The 19,099-nt window shown below is 38.7% G+C and overlaps 1 protein-coding gene across 1 annotated transcript in view; it reads right to left on the reverse strand.

Annotated features, from left to right (window-relative positions):
* Positions 1-532: 532 nt before the first annotated feature.
* Positions 533-19,099, reverse strand: part of LOC134650935 (uncharacterized) — a 62,500-nt gene continuing 43,933 nt past the window's right edge. Inside the window, 13 exon segments of the mRNA XM_063505889.1 lie at positions 533-731; positions 954-2,762; positions 2,883-3,052; positions 3,520-3,738; positions 4,787-4,963; positions 5,037-5,284; positions 5,847-6,066; positions 6,770-6,961; positions 7,214-7,279; positions 7,788-7,925; positions 8,552-8,623; positions 9,987-10,048; positions 13,390-13,482. Coding sequence (XP_063361959.1) covers positions 962-2,762; positions 2,883-3,052; positions 3,520-3,738; positions 4,787-4,963; positions 5,037-5,284; positions 5,847-6,066; positions 6,770-6,961; positions 7,214-7,279; positions 7,788-7,925; positions 8,552-8,623; positions 9,987-10,048; positions 13,390-13,482 — 3,458 coding nt within the window. The 3' untranslated portion in view covers positions 533-731; positions 954-961.

A 19,099-nucleotide genomic window follows, 5' to 3' on the forward strand; every position in this document is an offset into this window, starting at 1 on the left:
GAAGGCTTGTGTTGAGGGTACTCAGACAACGATAACGATAACAACTGATCTGGTAAACTGATGTATGTTTATTATATTGCGTGTATTTCGTATAAAATGTCCGTGTATTTTTTCTAGTAGATTATTTCCATTAAACTATCTTGTTTATATAAGGAATGAATCACTTTACATGGTTGTTTAGACGTTTTTGTAAGCAATATAATATATGCTATTTCATTTGACTTTTCATTTCGTAAACCATATAAATATTATCAGTTAAACTCTTGTCTGTGTATAATAAGGGTTTTGACCGAAGAATTTTTGCCATCTTTTTTAATTTTTTTCAAGAACGATTTTATCTCTACAACCTACGATTTTTGACCACCACCGTTGCCGTCACTTTTTTTAACAAAGTATTTAAGTGCAAGGTAACGCATGACAATATAGAATTATAGACTATTAAAAGAGCAACTAACATATCCGTCTCCGTCTTTGATATGTCCATTCATTATTGATATTTGCTACGAAAGGAATGTCGAATAAAACAACACTGTTAATTATTGTAAAAATCGTGATATATATATTCTTTGTTAAACTATGAATATTTAACTGTACAAAATACAAGTAGACGTCTAATTTACACTTTCAATATAATTAACAAAATAATATTTATAAAACACTATTCAATGGCGGGCGAGGACCGATCGTTCGTGAGTGCCTTCCTTAACTTCACGGTCGCAAATTGTTGAGGCCTGCACAAAAAGTTTACTTTACTAATTACTCTAAATTTATGGTAAAATCTCGTTAACTTGGTTATATAAAACATATATTAATTTATACACTAATATGGCCTTAAGTAATTGTGATAATATCGATGTTTTATAAGGCAATACACAAAGAATACAAGGTGTTTACAAACTACAAAATAAATCAACGTAAATTTTAAGAGTGATATAACAAAAACATAACAAAACCTGTAGATCTATTTGTAGACGCTAGTTTCGCGGCCCCACAAGTCATACCACGGGCCGAAAGTATGGCCCTCTTCGGGTAGTTCGCCTCCTTCTACGGGTCTCTTGAGCAATTTGGTCCGAGGCAGCAACTGTGGTCGTTGTTGTTTTAAGGCCTCGTTGAACTTTTGGTCATCGGACTCGCTGTATGGCCCCTCAGTACGCCTGTCCATCAACCTCCTGGCCTCTAGCCTCGCTTCTTCTTGCCTCATTTTCGTCTTTTCTGCTTTCTTCGAATCTGTCTCATAATCGTATCGTGAGACACGTCTCTCTTGATCACTGAAATAGGATATGTTTGACTCGTAATATCTGTCTGTGCGTCCGTTGTACTGCAGTGAACTATCGTCGTAGCTTCTCTGCCCCCTGTTTTTGATTCTCGGGTCCCGGTTGTCCCTTGGATTTGTGTCCTTTCGTACTGCACGTCTTTCTAATGAATAATCAATTCTCGGCTCTCTGCTTTCATACGGTCTCATATCTTTCTTTGTAGCTCTAATTTCAGCTTGTGGGTATTCCTTTTTGTTGTGATGTCCATTATCGAAAGTCTGTGGTTGTCTAATTTTTTCCTCTTTACTGGAACGTTTTTTGTTATATTTAAGTGTTCCTTCGTCACGTCCGTTGTACGCATTTTCATTTCTTATGTCATTATTATTGCGCTCTGTGGGAATGCCATAACGATCAGTAAGCGGTTCATTGTCTTTGTACTTTAACGTCTCCGAAGACGCAGAAAATGTCTTAACATCTTTTGAATTGTCTTTAAAAGTTTTGAATTCCATTGTTTTAGGAGGAGAGTGTTCGTGTGATGATCGTTTGGCTTTATCAGAAGACAGCGTTGCACGCACATGTGGTTTTATAGGGGTAACTTCGATTTCTTCAAATTCAGGCATATATGCGTTCTCTTTTCTTTTCTTGAAGTCATCTTCCATAGCTTGCGTTTGTCTGCGTTTATCAAGTTCTTGTTGTTTTCTAGACGTCATATGATCATCTACTATGATGCAATCATACGGATCAGTACTAGATGCTACCGAATTAACATCAGAACCGCTGTCATTATCGTATCTTTGCAGTATTTCACGTCGTTTAACAGTCTTCATTACAAAACCTTCTCCATTTTCATCGTTATAGAAACTGTTCTCGAAATTAGTTTTTATAGTACTGGTGTTTGTTAAATCAGAATGTCGGGACTCATTACGAGGTACTATATCTTCCAATTTTTCTTCAGCGATTACTTTTTCTGATGACGTTTTTTTATTCAAGGCTTGATTTTGGTGGTATACTTCGCTCTTTCTGATTCTTTCAACCCGTTCCTCATTTTCTATTGAGCCCAAACTTTTTGCTTGACGAATACCATTGGTAACTTTTATATCTTTTCTATCAATTGTTTCTTGTGGTCGCGACTGTCCATTTTCAATTGGGGGTGTCTTTTCTGGAGTCATTTGGTTCCTTGTCTCTGGAACCTCCGGAGCAGGTCTCAGATCTTTCTTGATTTTAACAAAAAGTTTTTTCTTGTATTCTGGTACAGTATCAACTATGTCACGATGCTGCCAAAGTGACATACCCTCCATTATCTCTTCGTTCGTCGTTCGACCAAATTTCCAAAATGACTTGGTCCGTTTCACTTTCTGTGAATCTTTATCCATTTCCAGCATGTTCCGTAGCATTAGTTGTTGGTCATCCGTCAAGTAGCCATTTACATTGTTTGGTTTGGGTCCTCGTCTCAAGCTTTGGGTTTTGAGCAGGTAAGCTTTATGATCGTTTGAATGCTGAGCAGATTTACTACGGGGCAGAAAATAAAAGGGGATAAAATTAAACAAGCGCTACTTTAATGAAAAATTTAGCAACGGAAAAGGATAAACAAAAATCTAAATACTTCGAAGGTATGTTTATTTTGCATACCTGATGGGTACACGCAGGCGTTGAGCCTCCTCATCGCTATAATCAACATCAGGCTGAGGAGGCGGCTCGTTGGAGAATCCGGAGTCGTTCGAGCTATGCAGTGAGACGTTGCCCACCGCTCCGACGGCAGACACGGCTGTTTTTGCTGGGCCAGCTTTGTTTTGAGATATCTGTGAAATATTATAACAAAGGACTTTTAGAATTCGATGCTTTTACGTGAGTTTAATTAAGATGAAGATTAAGATTAAGATTGTTGTGTTTGGGACGAAGCATGTTGCTGATTTGCGTTTGTGGCCACCGGACGAAGCCTGCGTTGTGGATTTCTTACATATATAACTAGAGTATTTTCTTGAATAAATTACTTTATTAGATGTTAGAGATTAAATACACTTTAATTAAGATCATCAATCAATGATTTGAAATTGTTTAAATTTTTTTGACTTCGAACTTGTAATCTTTTTGAAACCAATATGGGTGGTGCATTTGTTTAAATTACCGGATAACGAAAGGGAAGCTTTTGCGGATCAAAACTCCTCATCTCAATGACATGCGTTGCTAGTTATCAAATGCCGAAGTCGAGTCCTTAATAGTCCTGGCTACAGCGGCGGTCGTGGATAAGTTATTTGTTTCGAATTACCTGAGAACGTAACGGTAGCGTTTGCGGACCGAAAGTCCTAGTCTCAATAACAGCGTGTGTCGTGAAGCTAGCGGCTGATGTCGAGTTCTTGATAGCGCTGGTAGCCACAGCAGCGGGCGTGGACGAGTGGAACGTGGCGCTGGCCGACGAACTCAGCGCGCTGGGCGACGGAGCCGGCAGGGTTGGCGGCAGGCCAGGAGAACCGTTGCCGAGGCGACCCTGGTTATGGAAACAGAAATATGGGTTAACTTGAGTGATAAGGGAATTCACAGAAATGTGTGAGCCGATCTAGCGAACGCGCTGCGAATGCACTAGTTTATCTGTCGCGTCCATTACACAATTCTTATTTCCATAAACATTTCATGATCATTCACGAGTTCAATAACTATAGCTGAACAATGATCATTCCCGTTTTAACTGATACAGCTTTGATTAGTTTTATCAGTGCAATGAAGAATCGTGATTGTCATAATTAAGAATGTGACTAAAAAAAGCGGCCAAGTGCGAGTCGGACTCGCCCATGAAGGGTTCCGTATTTAGGCGATTTAAGACGTATAAAAAAAAACTACTTACTAGATCTCGTTCAAACCAATTTTCGGTGGAAGTTTACATGGTAATGTACATCATATATTTTTTTTAGTTTTATCATTATCTTATTTTAGAAGTTACAGGGGGGGGGGGGGACACACATTTTACCACTTTGGAAGTGTCTCTCGCCCAAACTATTCAGTTTAGAAAAAAATGATATTAGAAACCTCAATATCATTTTTGAAGACCTATCCATAGATACCCCACACGTATGGGTTTGATGAAAAAAAAAATTTTTGAGTTTCAGTTCGAAGTACGGGGAACCCCAAAAATTTATTGTTTTTTTTCTATTTTTGTGTGAAAATCTTAATGCGGTTCACAGAATACATCTACTTACCAAGTTTCAACAGTATAGTTCTTATAGTTTCGGAGAAAAGTGGCTGTGACATACGGACGGACAGACAGACGGACAGACGGACAGACGGGCAGACAGACAGACAGACAGACATGACGAATCTATAAGGGTTCCGTTTTTTGCCATTTGGCTACGGAACCCTAAAAATCTTGTGAAAATGATGAACCGTTATAACCATGCCTTGTCTTCTTGAAATGCACAACCATTGTGAATGTAAGTATGTAAAAGAAAACAGGAAATAAGAAACATATATTTGTTTTTGCTATTTACGCTTACAATCAGTGTGATGTAATAAAGCAAGCTCGCTTTTAAGTGGTAAAATACCTTGTTAACATGATGAGCGGTGACGGTGTCTCCAAACATGCGTGTCGGAGGGTGCTGGTGCGTGCTCGGAGTAGTATGCGAGACAGGGGCCGGCGGCGGGGCTTCGCTAGGGGTCTGAGCGCAACCCCAGCGGGCTGGAGAGCTGTTAAAGAAGTCACGTTATGTTAAATCATCTTCCTAGGGAGCCTAGGGTCCTTATTTCAAGAATTGTCAAAAATTTACCGATTTATAAGAAGATGACTCACCTAACATCATCAGCTATCGGCTCAGTATATGCCAGCGGGAACCAGCCTGCATGATGGGTGCGCATGTTTTCCCCATACTGCCATCCCTTGGTACGCTCCCCAAGCAGGGCTAGCACATCTCCCTGCTGGAAGCTGAGCTGGTTGTCGCCGGCGGCCGAGTAGGCGTAAAGAGCTCGCGCTAGCGGTGGTTCCCGGGTTGTGCATGGTGGAGGCGCTAATGATGATGGACGCGTTGCTGGACGGGAATCGACGTCTGTAATAAAAAAAAAATGAAATTTGCCCTGGTACAGTCGCCATCAGATATATCTGAGCGGCCAAGGTGCTTGCAAGTATCGGAGCGCGCCTCTATTGTCGAGGCGTTAGAGTGCTTGTTCAGATATTGTGAACACCTTGGCCGCTCCGTTATACCTGATGGCGACTGTACCCTTTTAACTCCTTCCTCTGAACCGATCGGATGTGGAGTTAGCAATGAAAATCAAAATTGAATTCTAAATTGAAAACCTCAAGGTCGTTTTTTGATTAGCAAATCCCTGAAACTTAAGTCACTCAAAATTGACAATCTTTTTCGGTATATTATTAATCATTTTAACAAATGTTTGCGTTTGTGTATCAAAGCTATTTTGAAGATAATACGTTCTTAAAAATTATTTGTCAACGTATATTTGGGCCAGCCTGTAAAGTGTAAATCTTTTGGTATGGTGATTTTGCGTTCGTAAAAGGTATGTCTAAAAGCACATTGCTTTATGACTACTTACAGGTTTACGTAGTATATGTATATTAACTTAGTCCAAAATTTTATTTCAAATATCACCCACCTTGTTCACCAGTGTGTAAGCTGGCTTGCAGATTGAAGTCAGATTTAGCCCTCGACAGACCCTGTGCCGGTGAGCCCAGGTCCCCAATAGACCTCACATCGAGGCACGACGCGTCGACGGACCTGGTCTTCCTCAGAGCAGACCCGACTGAAGCGCGGTCATCATCGTCTCCAGCGCGAGGACTGGCGTATACTTCCTCGTCAGCCCAGAATGAGACTTGCTGTTGAAGGAATTAAATTCATTTTAAAATGGCAAGGAAATATTTGTTTTCCTCGTGAACACGGAATCAGACTTGATGTTAAAGAAATAAAGTCCATTTTACAAAAATATTGTAGGTAAAGAGCATTGAGCTGTTAAAAGAATAATACGGCATTAATTTAAAATACAATAACGTTCCAGAACGCATTGGAAAACAATGTTATTAAATTTTTATGCTCTTATCCCACGCTTTTCCCATCTAAAGAATATTGGTTTTAAAGAAAGAATGGGAATATGAATGCGTTCTGCAGATTATGTAGGTCGTACGAGTTTCGAATGGGCTATTTGGGGAATAATAGCGCCATAAAACAATTTTACGTTAGTGTAGACAGGCTTTACGTTTTGTCGTCGTCGTACCCATTTAGAAAGAGTCATCTGAAATACATGTCTATTAATATTTTGGCAGCTGGATCTAAATTGTATGGATAATTCGAGTTCAACGCAAGTTTAATAGAACGAAATTGTTCTAAATGTTACTTGACTAGTTCTAGACTGCATACCCTTTTCAGACTTATTTAATTTTCTTAAATATCCAGCACCAGGTACCTACTTACCCTTATTCGGATCACACACATGGCTGTCACATTAGGCCTAAGATACCAAGTCCGAGTCACGTCAAGGCAGTCCAAGCTCCTAAAAAATATAAATCTCAAAAATGATCTTACCCTCATTCTGCTCACGAACATGGCCTCCACATTGGGCGGCAGGTACTCCCTGGTCCTAGACACTTCAAGCCACTCGTCCAAGCCTGTGTTGTATGCAGCAGCGCCTGAGGAGTGGTAAGCCAGCCAGTGTTTTGCCAGGGAGCACTGTCGCTCCAAAACGAAGCCGTAGCGGCGGCGCTCTTGGGTCATTGCCTGAAAAAGATATTTATTAAAAAATCCTGTCTTCATTAAACGCCGTAACAGATTGGCGTACAAGACCACGACCTTGGTTTGGTAAGTATATCTCTTTCTCGCTCTCATTTATAGGTTCGTCCTTACCTGTCGTACGACGGACCACTTTCCACACGATCGAACAGGATCGACCTTACCAAAGGCTTTACTAAGTTCTTAGAGTAATCAGATTTTTTGTCTACAATAAGATGTATTAATTAAACTAAAACTTACATTTTTCAAGCTTTGTTCACAAAACGCATCCAGTTTTGTTTTTTCCTCTTCCAAAATTTGCATGTTCTGAAACAAATTAATGCTTAAATTTTATAACTGAAGTGTAGGAAGAAACTAATACAAATGAATTCTAATCAGTTAATCAATTTTCACATTAATCTCAAGGATTAAATCGGAATTGGCCTTACAAAATGAAAACCGTCAACGGCACAAACTTGGTCAAAGTTTTTTCTCGTCGATAAATTTCTTAGAATCGTAAAAAGCAATTCCAGCAAATCGAAAACAGGAAAATTTGGGTCTTTTTGAAAGTTAAAAGTTTGGAGGAACAATCATAGAGCATGAAACGGTGATTGGATTGAAGTAAAAGTAAGTAGATTTATACCTAAACAACTGTGGGGTAAACTTTAATTATAATATAGGTAGGTAAAGAAAATGGACCAGCCAAAATGTATGAAAGAGCCAAATTTATATCGCCATTTCGGGGTTGGTCCCATACTAAAAGTTGCTCAGTAAAAACCTCCCTGGCAACTGGAATGCAGTATTTTTTTAGCCAACCTGTATAATTAAAAAGTACCTTCATTTCTTTGTCCATCGCAGAGCCGACCTTGGTAACGTTAGTCTTCTTCTTCCGTTGCTTCTTGATGGTGGCGGCGGCCTTGCTGTAGCTTTCAGACCTCAGTTTATGTTGCTGCAGGAATCGCTTCTGTTCTGACTGTAAATGAAAATTTTATTTTATTGCTTCAGCAAAAAAAATCCTCTAATAAAAAAAAAATATCGCTCGCGGACGTTATGCTTAATAAAAATTAGTTTATGTTCGAGTGTAGACAAATATACTCTGGGAATATGTTTTGTTAGTAGAAAAAGGTGTGAATTTCAGTTTTTCTATGGGAGGGCAATCCTTCGCGCCCATGTTTAAATTTGTCGCCTTTTTTTACTGACGGAAATGGCTTGCCAAACTATACAATAGTGTTGGAATGTGACTAGATACTGAAGATAGGTAGTTAAATGTTAGTGCTTGAACACCTTATCAGGAATTCTAATATTGTTGGTATATTGATAAATTCGTTGCTCTAAGCGTGTAATATTTATCAAAACATATTTATAAGCTCGTTGCTATTCTTAAACAAGATTACAAAGACGTGTTGCCAACCCCAAAGAAGCTCCAACTAAAGAAAATATTACGGGGGACGTTTAGTTCCGGAAAACTTTTTTAATAGAAACCCTTATACGAAACGAGATACTCGCCTAAGCTATTTGAAGTTCGGGCCCTCTAGTAAATAATGCTGGCAAACCTCGCATTCACAGGATTTGCGGAGGATTTTCTATTTGTAAACAAACCTGCACTACTTTCGTGTCTTTCTCCAGATTTGTCTCCAAGGGAACCAGAAGATCCACGTAGAACGCCTTCAACTGAAAGAGCAAATAAATTGTATAGTTTCTCAAAGTACTGTCTCATTTCCAACATAGACAGAGAGAATCATACTATTTTTGTCTTATACTAGTACTGGCACCCAAAAAAAAAGGATGAGTATAATAGTAAAAATAAAATAAAGCGACACTCCCGACACCGTAACAAATTAACTGGGAATTAACTCGTTTTTTTATGACATGGCGTCGGACTGTCATCTTATATTGTTTATTTCTTACGTTCATAGCTTTTATGACACTGATAGTTTAGACAACTTGACTGACGAAAAAAGTCATCAAAATCGGGCCACGCGTTTGGTCTCTAGATTACCAGAAAGGAACAAACATACACACATAGACTGTTGAACACATTATCCTCCTTTCTGTTGTGCCGTTAGATAAAAACAGATGTTTTTATCTAACGGTACTATATTTGTTAAACTTTTAGGCTAGGGAAACATTAATTCGCTTTAATAGCCCAAGCATTAGCCACAAAGAATTGTGTAGACTTCGTCTATTAGGTTTTTATTCAGGCAATGGGAGGCCGATTCAGATTTAACAATTTGTGACGGTGTCTATTTAATTTTGATACGACCTTGAACATCACGCATCGCATAATCATAATCATAATCATTTATTTGCGTTAAAAAAGGTTATATACAAGTTCTAAGTTCATACGCTGATTGGTGCATTTGAAACGAAGTGAAAGTTGTGCGCAATCACCCAGACCATCCTCAGGGTCATATCAAAACCAGTTAAGGTTGATAGGCAAGTTGTTAAATTGGAATCGACAACTGGCTTTAGTACTGACGCTCCGCCGACTCCGCCGGCCAACGCTGTTTTATAATTTTGATTATTTCATCTTATCTTCATACGACCTTGACGTGAGCGATAGCAGCTCACGCTGATCGGTGCTGACGAAATGCGACCAGCGGGATCAGCACGGTTCCATTTTTATCGACTATCACTATGCCCGTCACTTTCGCACTTACATACTTGTTAGAACGTGACAGGCATAAACGCAGCAGGCAGCGTGCAGCGTGCGGATAGCGTGGCAGGTGATAAACGATAAAAATGCGACCGTGCTACTAGGGCAGGATGCAGGAGTCGTCTCGGCATTTCGCTCGCACTTATTGGTACGATTGCTTTTGCAGTGTGAAACTAACTAATCACTAATACTTATACCAGTACGAGCGAGATGCATAGAAAGTAAGTTACGCACACGCTAGCGAATATGTGTCGCACGCAGTGTCAAACTGGTGGTAGCCGTATTGATAACACAAGTCAAGGACGTATCAAAATTAGATGAAAAACTAATTTGCTAACACAGAACCAGCCTCCTGGATGCTAATAAAAAGTCACTTACGATATTCATTTGCTGGTCTTGTATTTCTCGGTAAACTTCCACGACTTTCATTAAGGCGGTCCCTGTAAATGACAAAAACACTTTGATATAGAGCTGAAAAAATCACTTAATGAGATTTGATTAAAATCCTGTCGCAGTCAATTAGATATGAGCGCCGCGCCGGCGCGCCGCCGCCGCCGACAAAATTTTCGCGCCGCCGCCGCCGACGCTGCGCTATCGGCGTGGCATCGGCGTGACCTTGGTAGTTACTACTACTTTCAGAATCAGATAATATATTTTTAATAGAGTTTAGATCATTAACGGCGCCACTTCGAATAGTTTATAGGCATTCAAAAGGTATTTTAGGATATATAATTCAAAAATATCGAAGGCAAATGGTCTAGTAACCGCGCTACTAGTCTTGGGGAAACGAAATTATTTAATATCAATTTTAACATCAATATGCTTGTAATAAACATACCGATTTCCTTCCATTTTTATTGTGGAACGTTCCACATTACAATTTATAGATTGTATAAATACACTATACATGTCAATCACAATGAAAAACATTACTGTAATCAACTCTGGCTAAAGTGAGACTCGAACCCACATCTTTGGATTACCGATCCAGATTTTGCCAAATTTGCCAGATAACCATCCGTCATTTACCGCGAATTTAACCATTGCAAGCATGGTTAAACCGTTTTAAAAGGTATAAAATGGGGTTAATTTTGAGATATTAAGCATTTCCAGGTTTCCACGTCCAAACGTCCGGCCGTTGGCTTCGCACGGAAGGGCGTCGGAATCGGGTCTCAATTAAACTTGGCCACTGTTGAAATTTCAAGCTTTGCTCTCTCGCAGCTCAATCTTTGGGCTTGCATCGTTCGCATGGAATTAAGCCGCTATTTGAACCTGCAAGTTTTTGGCCCTCTTTGGAGCTCAACTTTCGGCCTGTTTTAAAACGCTTGAGCAGTGGTCCTTATCCGATCTTAGCTCCATTGCAGCTCGGCCTTTGGCGTCGCACGAATGCGCCCGCAGGAAAGCTTCAGATCTTTAACACTATGGCTTCAGTCTTTATCGGCCTGCACCCTCGCTCTTGCAGCTCGGCCTTGCACAGAAGCGCGCCGCAATCGGCGCTCCAGGCGTTCAGTCGTCAGCCAAGCTTACACTTGGCGTTCGATTCTTAGCTGTATGCTTACCTGCAGCTCATCCTCTGGCCTCGCACTGGGAGGCGTCGAAATCAAGTCTTCGGTGTTACATGGAGCTCGGCGTTGGGCCTCACTTTTGACATAAATCGGTTTTATTGGGTCGATATTGGTTAATGACGGAGCTCGTTTTTTTGGACTGTCGACAAGACGTTTCCCTGATACAGTCAATCCGTAATTTTTAACTTAGCTCAAAAGATAAGGGCCTCGCTAAGATCTTCCGGCCAAAGCCTCGCCATGATCAAGACCGCCTCTGATGCCGCGCGACACCGCTTATCCACAGTTTCGTTCCATTATTCAATAAATTATCCTTGAACATAAAAAAATCATTTATTTCATAAGTTTCTTACAGCAAAAACATGTTTTTTCGGTAAAATTTTGGTTTGAATTCTTTTTTCATTAATCAAAGGTGTTTCAAGGCCACGCCGCCGATTCGCCGCCGCCGCCGACCAATTTTGACCGGCGCGCCGCCGCCGGCTATATGCCTATCGGCGCTCATATCTACAGTCAATAGGATTTTATTTTTAATTTCATTAAATTAGCTTACTTGTCTAGGAAATATTATTATCCTGCAAATACACAAAAATCTAAAAAACCTGAATAATCTTAACTTAGGCCTGTGATTAATTTGATTCTTAATAAATAACGACTATAATTCTACAAGTTTTCAAGTCGTCCAAATAATATTTCTAAAAATATGTATGTAATAGGATCGCATAATTATACGAGTATGTAGCTATAAAAATGAAAATACATTGCAACTTTAGCTAAGGAAAATCGATTATAAGAGATATGGGAAAAGTTTTAAGTGGGTTTACCGTGGACCATCTTTACTTTAGAATCTCACATTAAATTCAATCTATCCTTTAACGTCAAAATCACTTAACTACCTACTTTATAAGTTTTATAAGGAAATTTTCATATTTTTTTTTCAACAACTTACAATGATAATTTGATTCATAACATAAACAGAGGGGCTACCGCGAACCACGTACGACGTGTTGCATCTCTGTCGCACTTGTAATTTCGTACGTAAGTGTGACAGGGAGGCAACACGTCGAACGTGGTTCGCGGTAGGCCGTCAGACACACCTACGTATTTCAAAGTCACTAAGGACGTTGACTTATCTAAATGATTAACGTTTGTATGTGTAAATAGGATTAACAATAAATAATTACAATATTTAATGTAATGTTTATTGATTAGTTTCAGAATGGAGAACGCGTAGGTAAGTGTTGTGTGGGCGGAATGCCAATTTGACAAATGAAATGAATAAATCGAAATGGATTGAGGATAAAGACAAAGCTGAGGCTTAAGCCGTTCAGAAAAATGTCTATAGGTCCATCTAATAAGAATGATATTTATAAATATCAATCATTTCATTTCGGATTGCGCTCAAGTCTAAGTCTAATTTCACTAATTTCTTACTGAATAATTGGGAGAGTGCGCGTCGCACCAAGTGCAAGAGTGTGGGATGCAAGTACAGATGTGCAATTTGCGGAATGTTTGAAAAAGTTTAAAAAGGTCTCGGAAATTTGGCAAAAAACATAGGAAATTGAGAAAACTTCCATTTTGAAAACGGAAATTACCGATCTCCACACAAAAACATGAGAAGATTCCTAAATTTTTCAATGTGAAAATTTTGCAATTTGGCAACATTCCGACGACATATGTCGTCGACCGCCAGCGATACAAGCTGAGACTCCACTACGATCCCTCGGATCACATTTGTAGGCCGCGTCTTTTACTAATTATGTTAATAAAAGAGGGACGGGTAGTCTATCTCGCCGCAAGATATTGTCGCGCCAATCATGTGCTAGCCCGGCTGGCAAAATTACGAGCGACAAGCATTGCGAGTGTGGTTGTAGCAGGAGTCAAACCTTGAGTATCTCTCTGCCTTTCAATTGAAGGTGTGATTAAATGGTTTGTATGAAGGTTACCTATTTCTGCATAGTTTGTATGAAGGTTACCTATATCTGCATAGTTTATATGAAGGTTACCTATATCTGCATAGTTTGTATGAAGGTTATCTATATATATGCATAGTTTGTACGAAGGTTACCTATATCTGCATAGTTTGTACGAAGGTTACCTATATTTATCTGCATAGTATGTATGAAGGTTACCTTTAACTGCATAGTTAGTACGAAGGTTACCTATATCTGCATAGTTTGTATGAAGGTTACCTATATCTGCATAGTTTGTATGAAGGTTACCTATGTCTGCACATCCTCCCCAGGTGCCCTGCTGGGCCTGACGACCCAGCTTGCCCACTGCGTCCACGTACAACCGAGACGCTGCGGCAGCTCCTGTAACAAAAAATAGCAATAAGTAAACACTGCGCAAGGTAGATATTATCTTATCTTATGATATTTTAGCTTATTGCATATTATCTTATCTTTATTCATTCATAAGGAAATGAAACTTTAAAACAAGAAAGGTATTAACGATCTGCCCGAAAAATAAAGTATACTAGAGGCTAATATTATTGAAATATTATGTTAAATGTGATATTTGTAGAATTCAGGTGCGCCTATTATAGAAATATCACAAGGACATATTTGACAAGGTTCCATCTACTGCCAGTACTGTGCCGTTAAAATAATTTTAACGGCACAGTACTGGCAGTAGATGGAACCTTGTCAAATTTTTAATTCCATAAAAACCGTTCTATGAATTTGTTGTTTACTTTTATGTATACCTACGTCAGTCGATCAATAACAGTCCTCATATAAACTCTGAATAAGCTTCTAATATATGTAGATACACTTTCGTGGTTTAACTGTGCTATAATAATATATAATTGTGCTATAAATCTCTACTTAATAGTGATAGGTTTATCCCCCACAAATATGTGGTGGAAAACAAGACAATTTAGAATATAAACCTGTTTAACAACCATCAACAAATTTAAACATAATATATTTAAGGTACAAAAACGGCTCAGTCTTTATTTGCCACTGTCGTGACCACGTCGTGACTCAGCAAATATTCCGTAACAATTAATACTTTCTTTCGTTTTATGATCTATAGCGTTTATTACCATAAAATGGGGTGAGTAGGTGCAAAACTGACATTCAAACCCCGATAACATTTTATTTTTACATATGCAAATTGAATGGTGTACCTACATAATAAGTGTTCCGGACGTTTGCATTTAAGTTTTTATTTTATTTTAGGTAGTTCCATTTCATAACTTTGACGATAAACAGGAAATCCCACCTCACCCCATAGTCACTCGTATTTGGGGTGAGTTGGGTTTTCATACAAAGGTGATTTTGGAAGGTTGTTGAATCGATTTTTTAGGGTTCCGCACCCAAAGGGTAAAAACGGGACCCTATTACTAAGACTCCGCTGTCCGTCCGTCCGTCCGTCCGTCCGTCCGTCCGTCTGTCACCAGGCTGTATCTCCCGAACCGTGATAGCTGTCTAGCAGTTGAAATTTTCACAGATGATGTATTTCTGTTGCCGCTATGACAACAAATACTAAAAACAGAATAAAATAAAGATTTAAGTGGGGCTCCCATACAACAAACGTGATTTTTGACCGAAGTTAAGCAACGTCAGCGGCGGGGTCAGTACTTGGATGGGTGACCGTTTTTTTGCTTGTTTTGCTCTATTTTTAGTTGATGGTGCGGAACCCTCCGTGCGCGAGTCCGACTCGCACTTGGCCGGTTTTTTTTATTATGAGTATTACTATAGCTCCATTTTAAATTTGAATACATTATTTTTGTAGCAGTAGGTAGCCTTAAAATCCCATCTCAGGTTATGAATGTGGAGAGAAGGGATGAAAGGGGGGTGCCTTTCATCCCTTCTCTCCCCATTTATAACCTATCGCTCCCTGCGAACCCTACTCACCCCATTTTACGGTACTATAAATATTTATCATGATAAAAGTAGAATAACCACTAGACTTTAAAGGTTAATTAAGTCACGCTATAGAAATTATAATTATTATTGAAGCTAAAGGCTAAGTAAAGGTGAACAAGAATGATATCTAAAATAGAATAACTACTTCGCAAGAAAAACCATGATATAATCAGAGATAATTATTAGTTACATAATTAGCGACCCGCCCCGACTTCGCAGGGGTTACCTTAACAAATTGTAAACCTAAACCTTCCTCAAGAATCATTCTATTGATAGGTGAAAACGGTATGAAAATCCGTTCAGTAGTTCTTGTGTTTATCGCGAACATAGGTATAGACAGACAGACGCGGCGAGGAACTTTGTTTTATAAAGTGTAGTGATTACGGAAATAATTCTTCATAATACACTTACAATTTCAATTAAAACGCGGTTACTTAATACATACTTTTCGGTAATAAAATACGTATTATACCCGCAAAGACCCGCAAAACGTGATGAAATGCGTACGAGACTCGTATATCAGGGTTTACAACACTTTAACAGTCCGAGAGCCCATTTAGTTGTTGTCTAGCGAAATAAATTAGTTCACCACCAGCCGGCCATAGTGTTGGTTAAGACTCGAGTCTTCTGAGTCTTCCGCTTTAAGACTCGACTCAGTTTTCCATACTTTTATAATTATGCCAAAACTTTTCAAATTGTTAGAGACCCAAGTCTCTTGATTTGAGTCCTCTCCAGAGAACTATTTGTTTTATTACAAAAACTTCAAATTAAATTTTGTCTTCACATGAAAACGGCTTATACGCAACTCAGATAACGCGGTATTCCTTTCCTGTTAAGTATTTTTGTAAAACCTATAAAATGATTGACGGAGTCTTTGTGTTTATTTATTCTCGATAGTTTTGTGTTGAGCTGGAGCAAAAGTCCCGACAAACGACTTTTAAGCGCACAGTCACGTAATAACGAGTCTTCAAATATACTCAAAAGACTCTATTAACACTAGTTTACAACACTTAAATATTCCGAAACCCTATTTAATGTTGTTTAGCGAACTCTTAAAAGACCAAGATTTTTAAGCGCTGATTCTCTTAATACATTCATTGCCACCCAGCCAAACAAGACATTCGCGCCAGGCCACAAAAATGTCTTCATATAAAGCTGTAGTACCCCAATCCCCACTATCGGGTCGTCCGGCCAGGGAACGAAATCATAAAATACCCGGGTTTTCGGCATTGAATGTGTTAAAAACGAGTCAAGTTCTTCAAATATAGTTTCCACCAACACTAGCTATAATAAAGTAGTAATAGAACAAGCTTGGATGCCCATACATCGCGAACGCACAAGTTTATGGTCGTAGCGTCAGCTTTAATACTCTAGATAAGCCAGAGACAATTTGGCACGGACCACGTCCCAGTTCCGTAGCCAAGCACTGAGGTTTTGCATATAGATGCACCCATTTGGCTTACGGTGTATAAAATTAATTGCCTTCGCTTCAATGACTTCGTGTAAGTTGTGTGAAAAGATGTACAAAGTTTGTGTTGGTATGAAGTTTGATTTTTAGTCACAGGCTGACTAGAGCTCATTCTGACTAGGTACCTAGAGCTCAAAAATGACCCCACGTTTATTGTGCCTCGATTCTACTATTGCTTGACAATGTCAAATATTGTAATATCGTAAATATTATAGGTATACAACTTTATTTTATACAATCAAAACTTTTAATAACTAAACTCAACTTTTTTTTTAAATCGGAATATTGTATAATTATTGGGTAGGATTCAAAACTGCGTGCGGGCTATATAATTATTATTTAGGGAGACGGGATAACTGCCAGTTAAGAGTCAGTCATGTCATGTCAGCCGGGCTAGCACTTGATCGCCTCCCTCTTTTATTAAAATCGTTAAAAAAGACGGGAAGTCTATCTCGCCGCGAGATACTGTCACGGCAATCACATGCTAAGCCTACAGATAAATTTATTAAGTTCCGTCTAGGTAAGAGTTTCGTAGATCGGAAATAAGTTTTTTTAAACATGTATTCAATTATTCAGTGTGTTGATTGCACTTTGCAAAAGCAAGAAGCAACTATTTTGTACAGTAAAATGGCAAGTGAAAGGCCGACAGTGCCAAAACTGACATAAACGCCATCGAGAACGTAATTTACTTTCTATGTATCTCGCTCGTACTCGCTTATTAGTGCGCACTAATAAGCGAGTACGAGCGAGATGTATAGAAAGTAAATTACGTTCTCGATAGCGTATATGTCAGTTTTAGCACTGTCAGTGACTCATGGTATGGGCTCTGGTCACACCGCTGATACTTACAGGTCTATAGACAGGACCATAAGCATTAAGTTCAAGTAAACATACAAATTATATACAAGAGGCATTAACGACAGCGGAGAAATACCTACAGTCCTACGTCAGTTATACACTGATTATAGCCTTAGGGTAAATAAATATGTTTTCGTACCTAGTCCCACACAAGAAAACTGGTTTTAAATAAACAAACTACCTATACAGTTTATTGACCTAAAGTCAAGAGTGGAGTCAAATCTCGCTCCTTAATTTATTTAACGCCAAAATGATGACCGCATATTTCGTGAATGGAAGCGGCATTCGGAACATAAAAATCTGATATTGACATGATATTACTCGCACCGCATCTCGCTCACACATATATACAGGTACATAAGTACGAGCCAGACATGCGAATAACAAGAGAAGATCAAATTGACATTAATTAGGTTCGTTCGCCTCTAGGTCGTAAACGGTACCCTTCGAGAATATTTGATGCGAATACCGATTCGAAAAGGATAAAAACAGGGTAAATGAACCTTTAATATCCAAGATATTACGTAAATGTTTGGAAATAGCGTATAATAAAACTAGTAAGTATAGTAACGGTGGTTAAGCTTGTACAGCTATCGCATGGGTATGGTTTTTATAATCTTATATAACGGAATCACGGAAATAGATAGTCTTGAGTAATAGTTTATGTAAGTAAATGAAGATAAGGTGAGTACGGGTAAGTAACTGCCTTTTATATACCTTTTTTAGTTAAGTATAGTTAGAAGCATACGTTTTTAAGCGAAAGAGAAAGCTAGCTTAGCTAGACTTTATTTTTTTACAGGAAACTTCATTGTACAATACAGTCCAAATATTCATAATTACATTAATTACTTATCAGTTATTACAAACATAACTGATAAGTAATTAATGTAATTATTATAACATTTTTCCCACTAAAAAATTAGGTTAAAAATTGAGCTGTGTTGTTATCTTTTTAACCTTATATTTATGCGATTCGATTTATTAACATCTAACTTAGTTATGTACAAACATTTCAATGTTTTTTGTACATAACTTACACATTTTAAAGGAAATTTTCAAACAACTTGATTTATTTTCACTGCTGTAAAATGTATTTATAATGTCCTTGAGCGGTGACGGACTCATGCATGCACAACGTATTATTGTATGGAAACGACTTATTGCGACTTAGTACCGCTGTCTACACATTTAATTGACCTAACGTAAACCTTATTGTAACGACATAAGATCTACTAAAAGTCAGTTAAGAATATTGCGGTTAACCGGCACTTATCTATCATTAACGTACGGATGATAAAAACTTTATCTTTGAGAATCTACCATTAGACAGGTATGAGGATGACGCCATTGTGACTTCATTGTTTTTAAATGTCGAGCGAGCTATGAAAGAACGGAATGATTATATTATAATTATAGGTATTAGGTACCTAGTAACAATAGTCAACAATTGAGTCCCAACGCGCATAAGTTGTTCGCAGAAATCGCGAAGCGTCATGGTTGACGTAAGAGCGGTTTCGCACTACGTCCGATCCGAATCCGATCCGAACCCGTGAAAATATGGGTCTAGAAAACTCGGACCGAATTCGGATATTCGCTTACGCACTAGTCCTATCCGACCCCGTGAAAATATGGGTCTAACTCGGACCGAATTCGGATATTCGCTTACGCACTATACCTATCCGAACCCGTGAAAATATGTCTAACTCGGACCGAATTCGTATATTGGCATAC

The sequence above is a fragment of the Cydia amplana genome, chromosome 9 (genome assembly GCF_948474715.1).
Source record: "Cydia amplana chromosome 9, ilCydAmpl1.1, whole genome shotgun sequence".
Lineage (NCBI taxonomy): Eukaryota > Metazoa > Arthropoda > Insecta > Lepidoptera > Tortricidae > Cydia > Cydia amplana.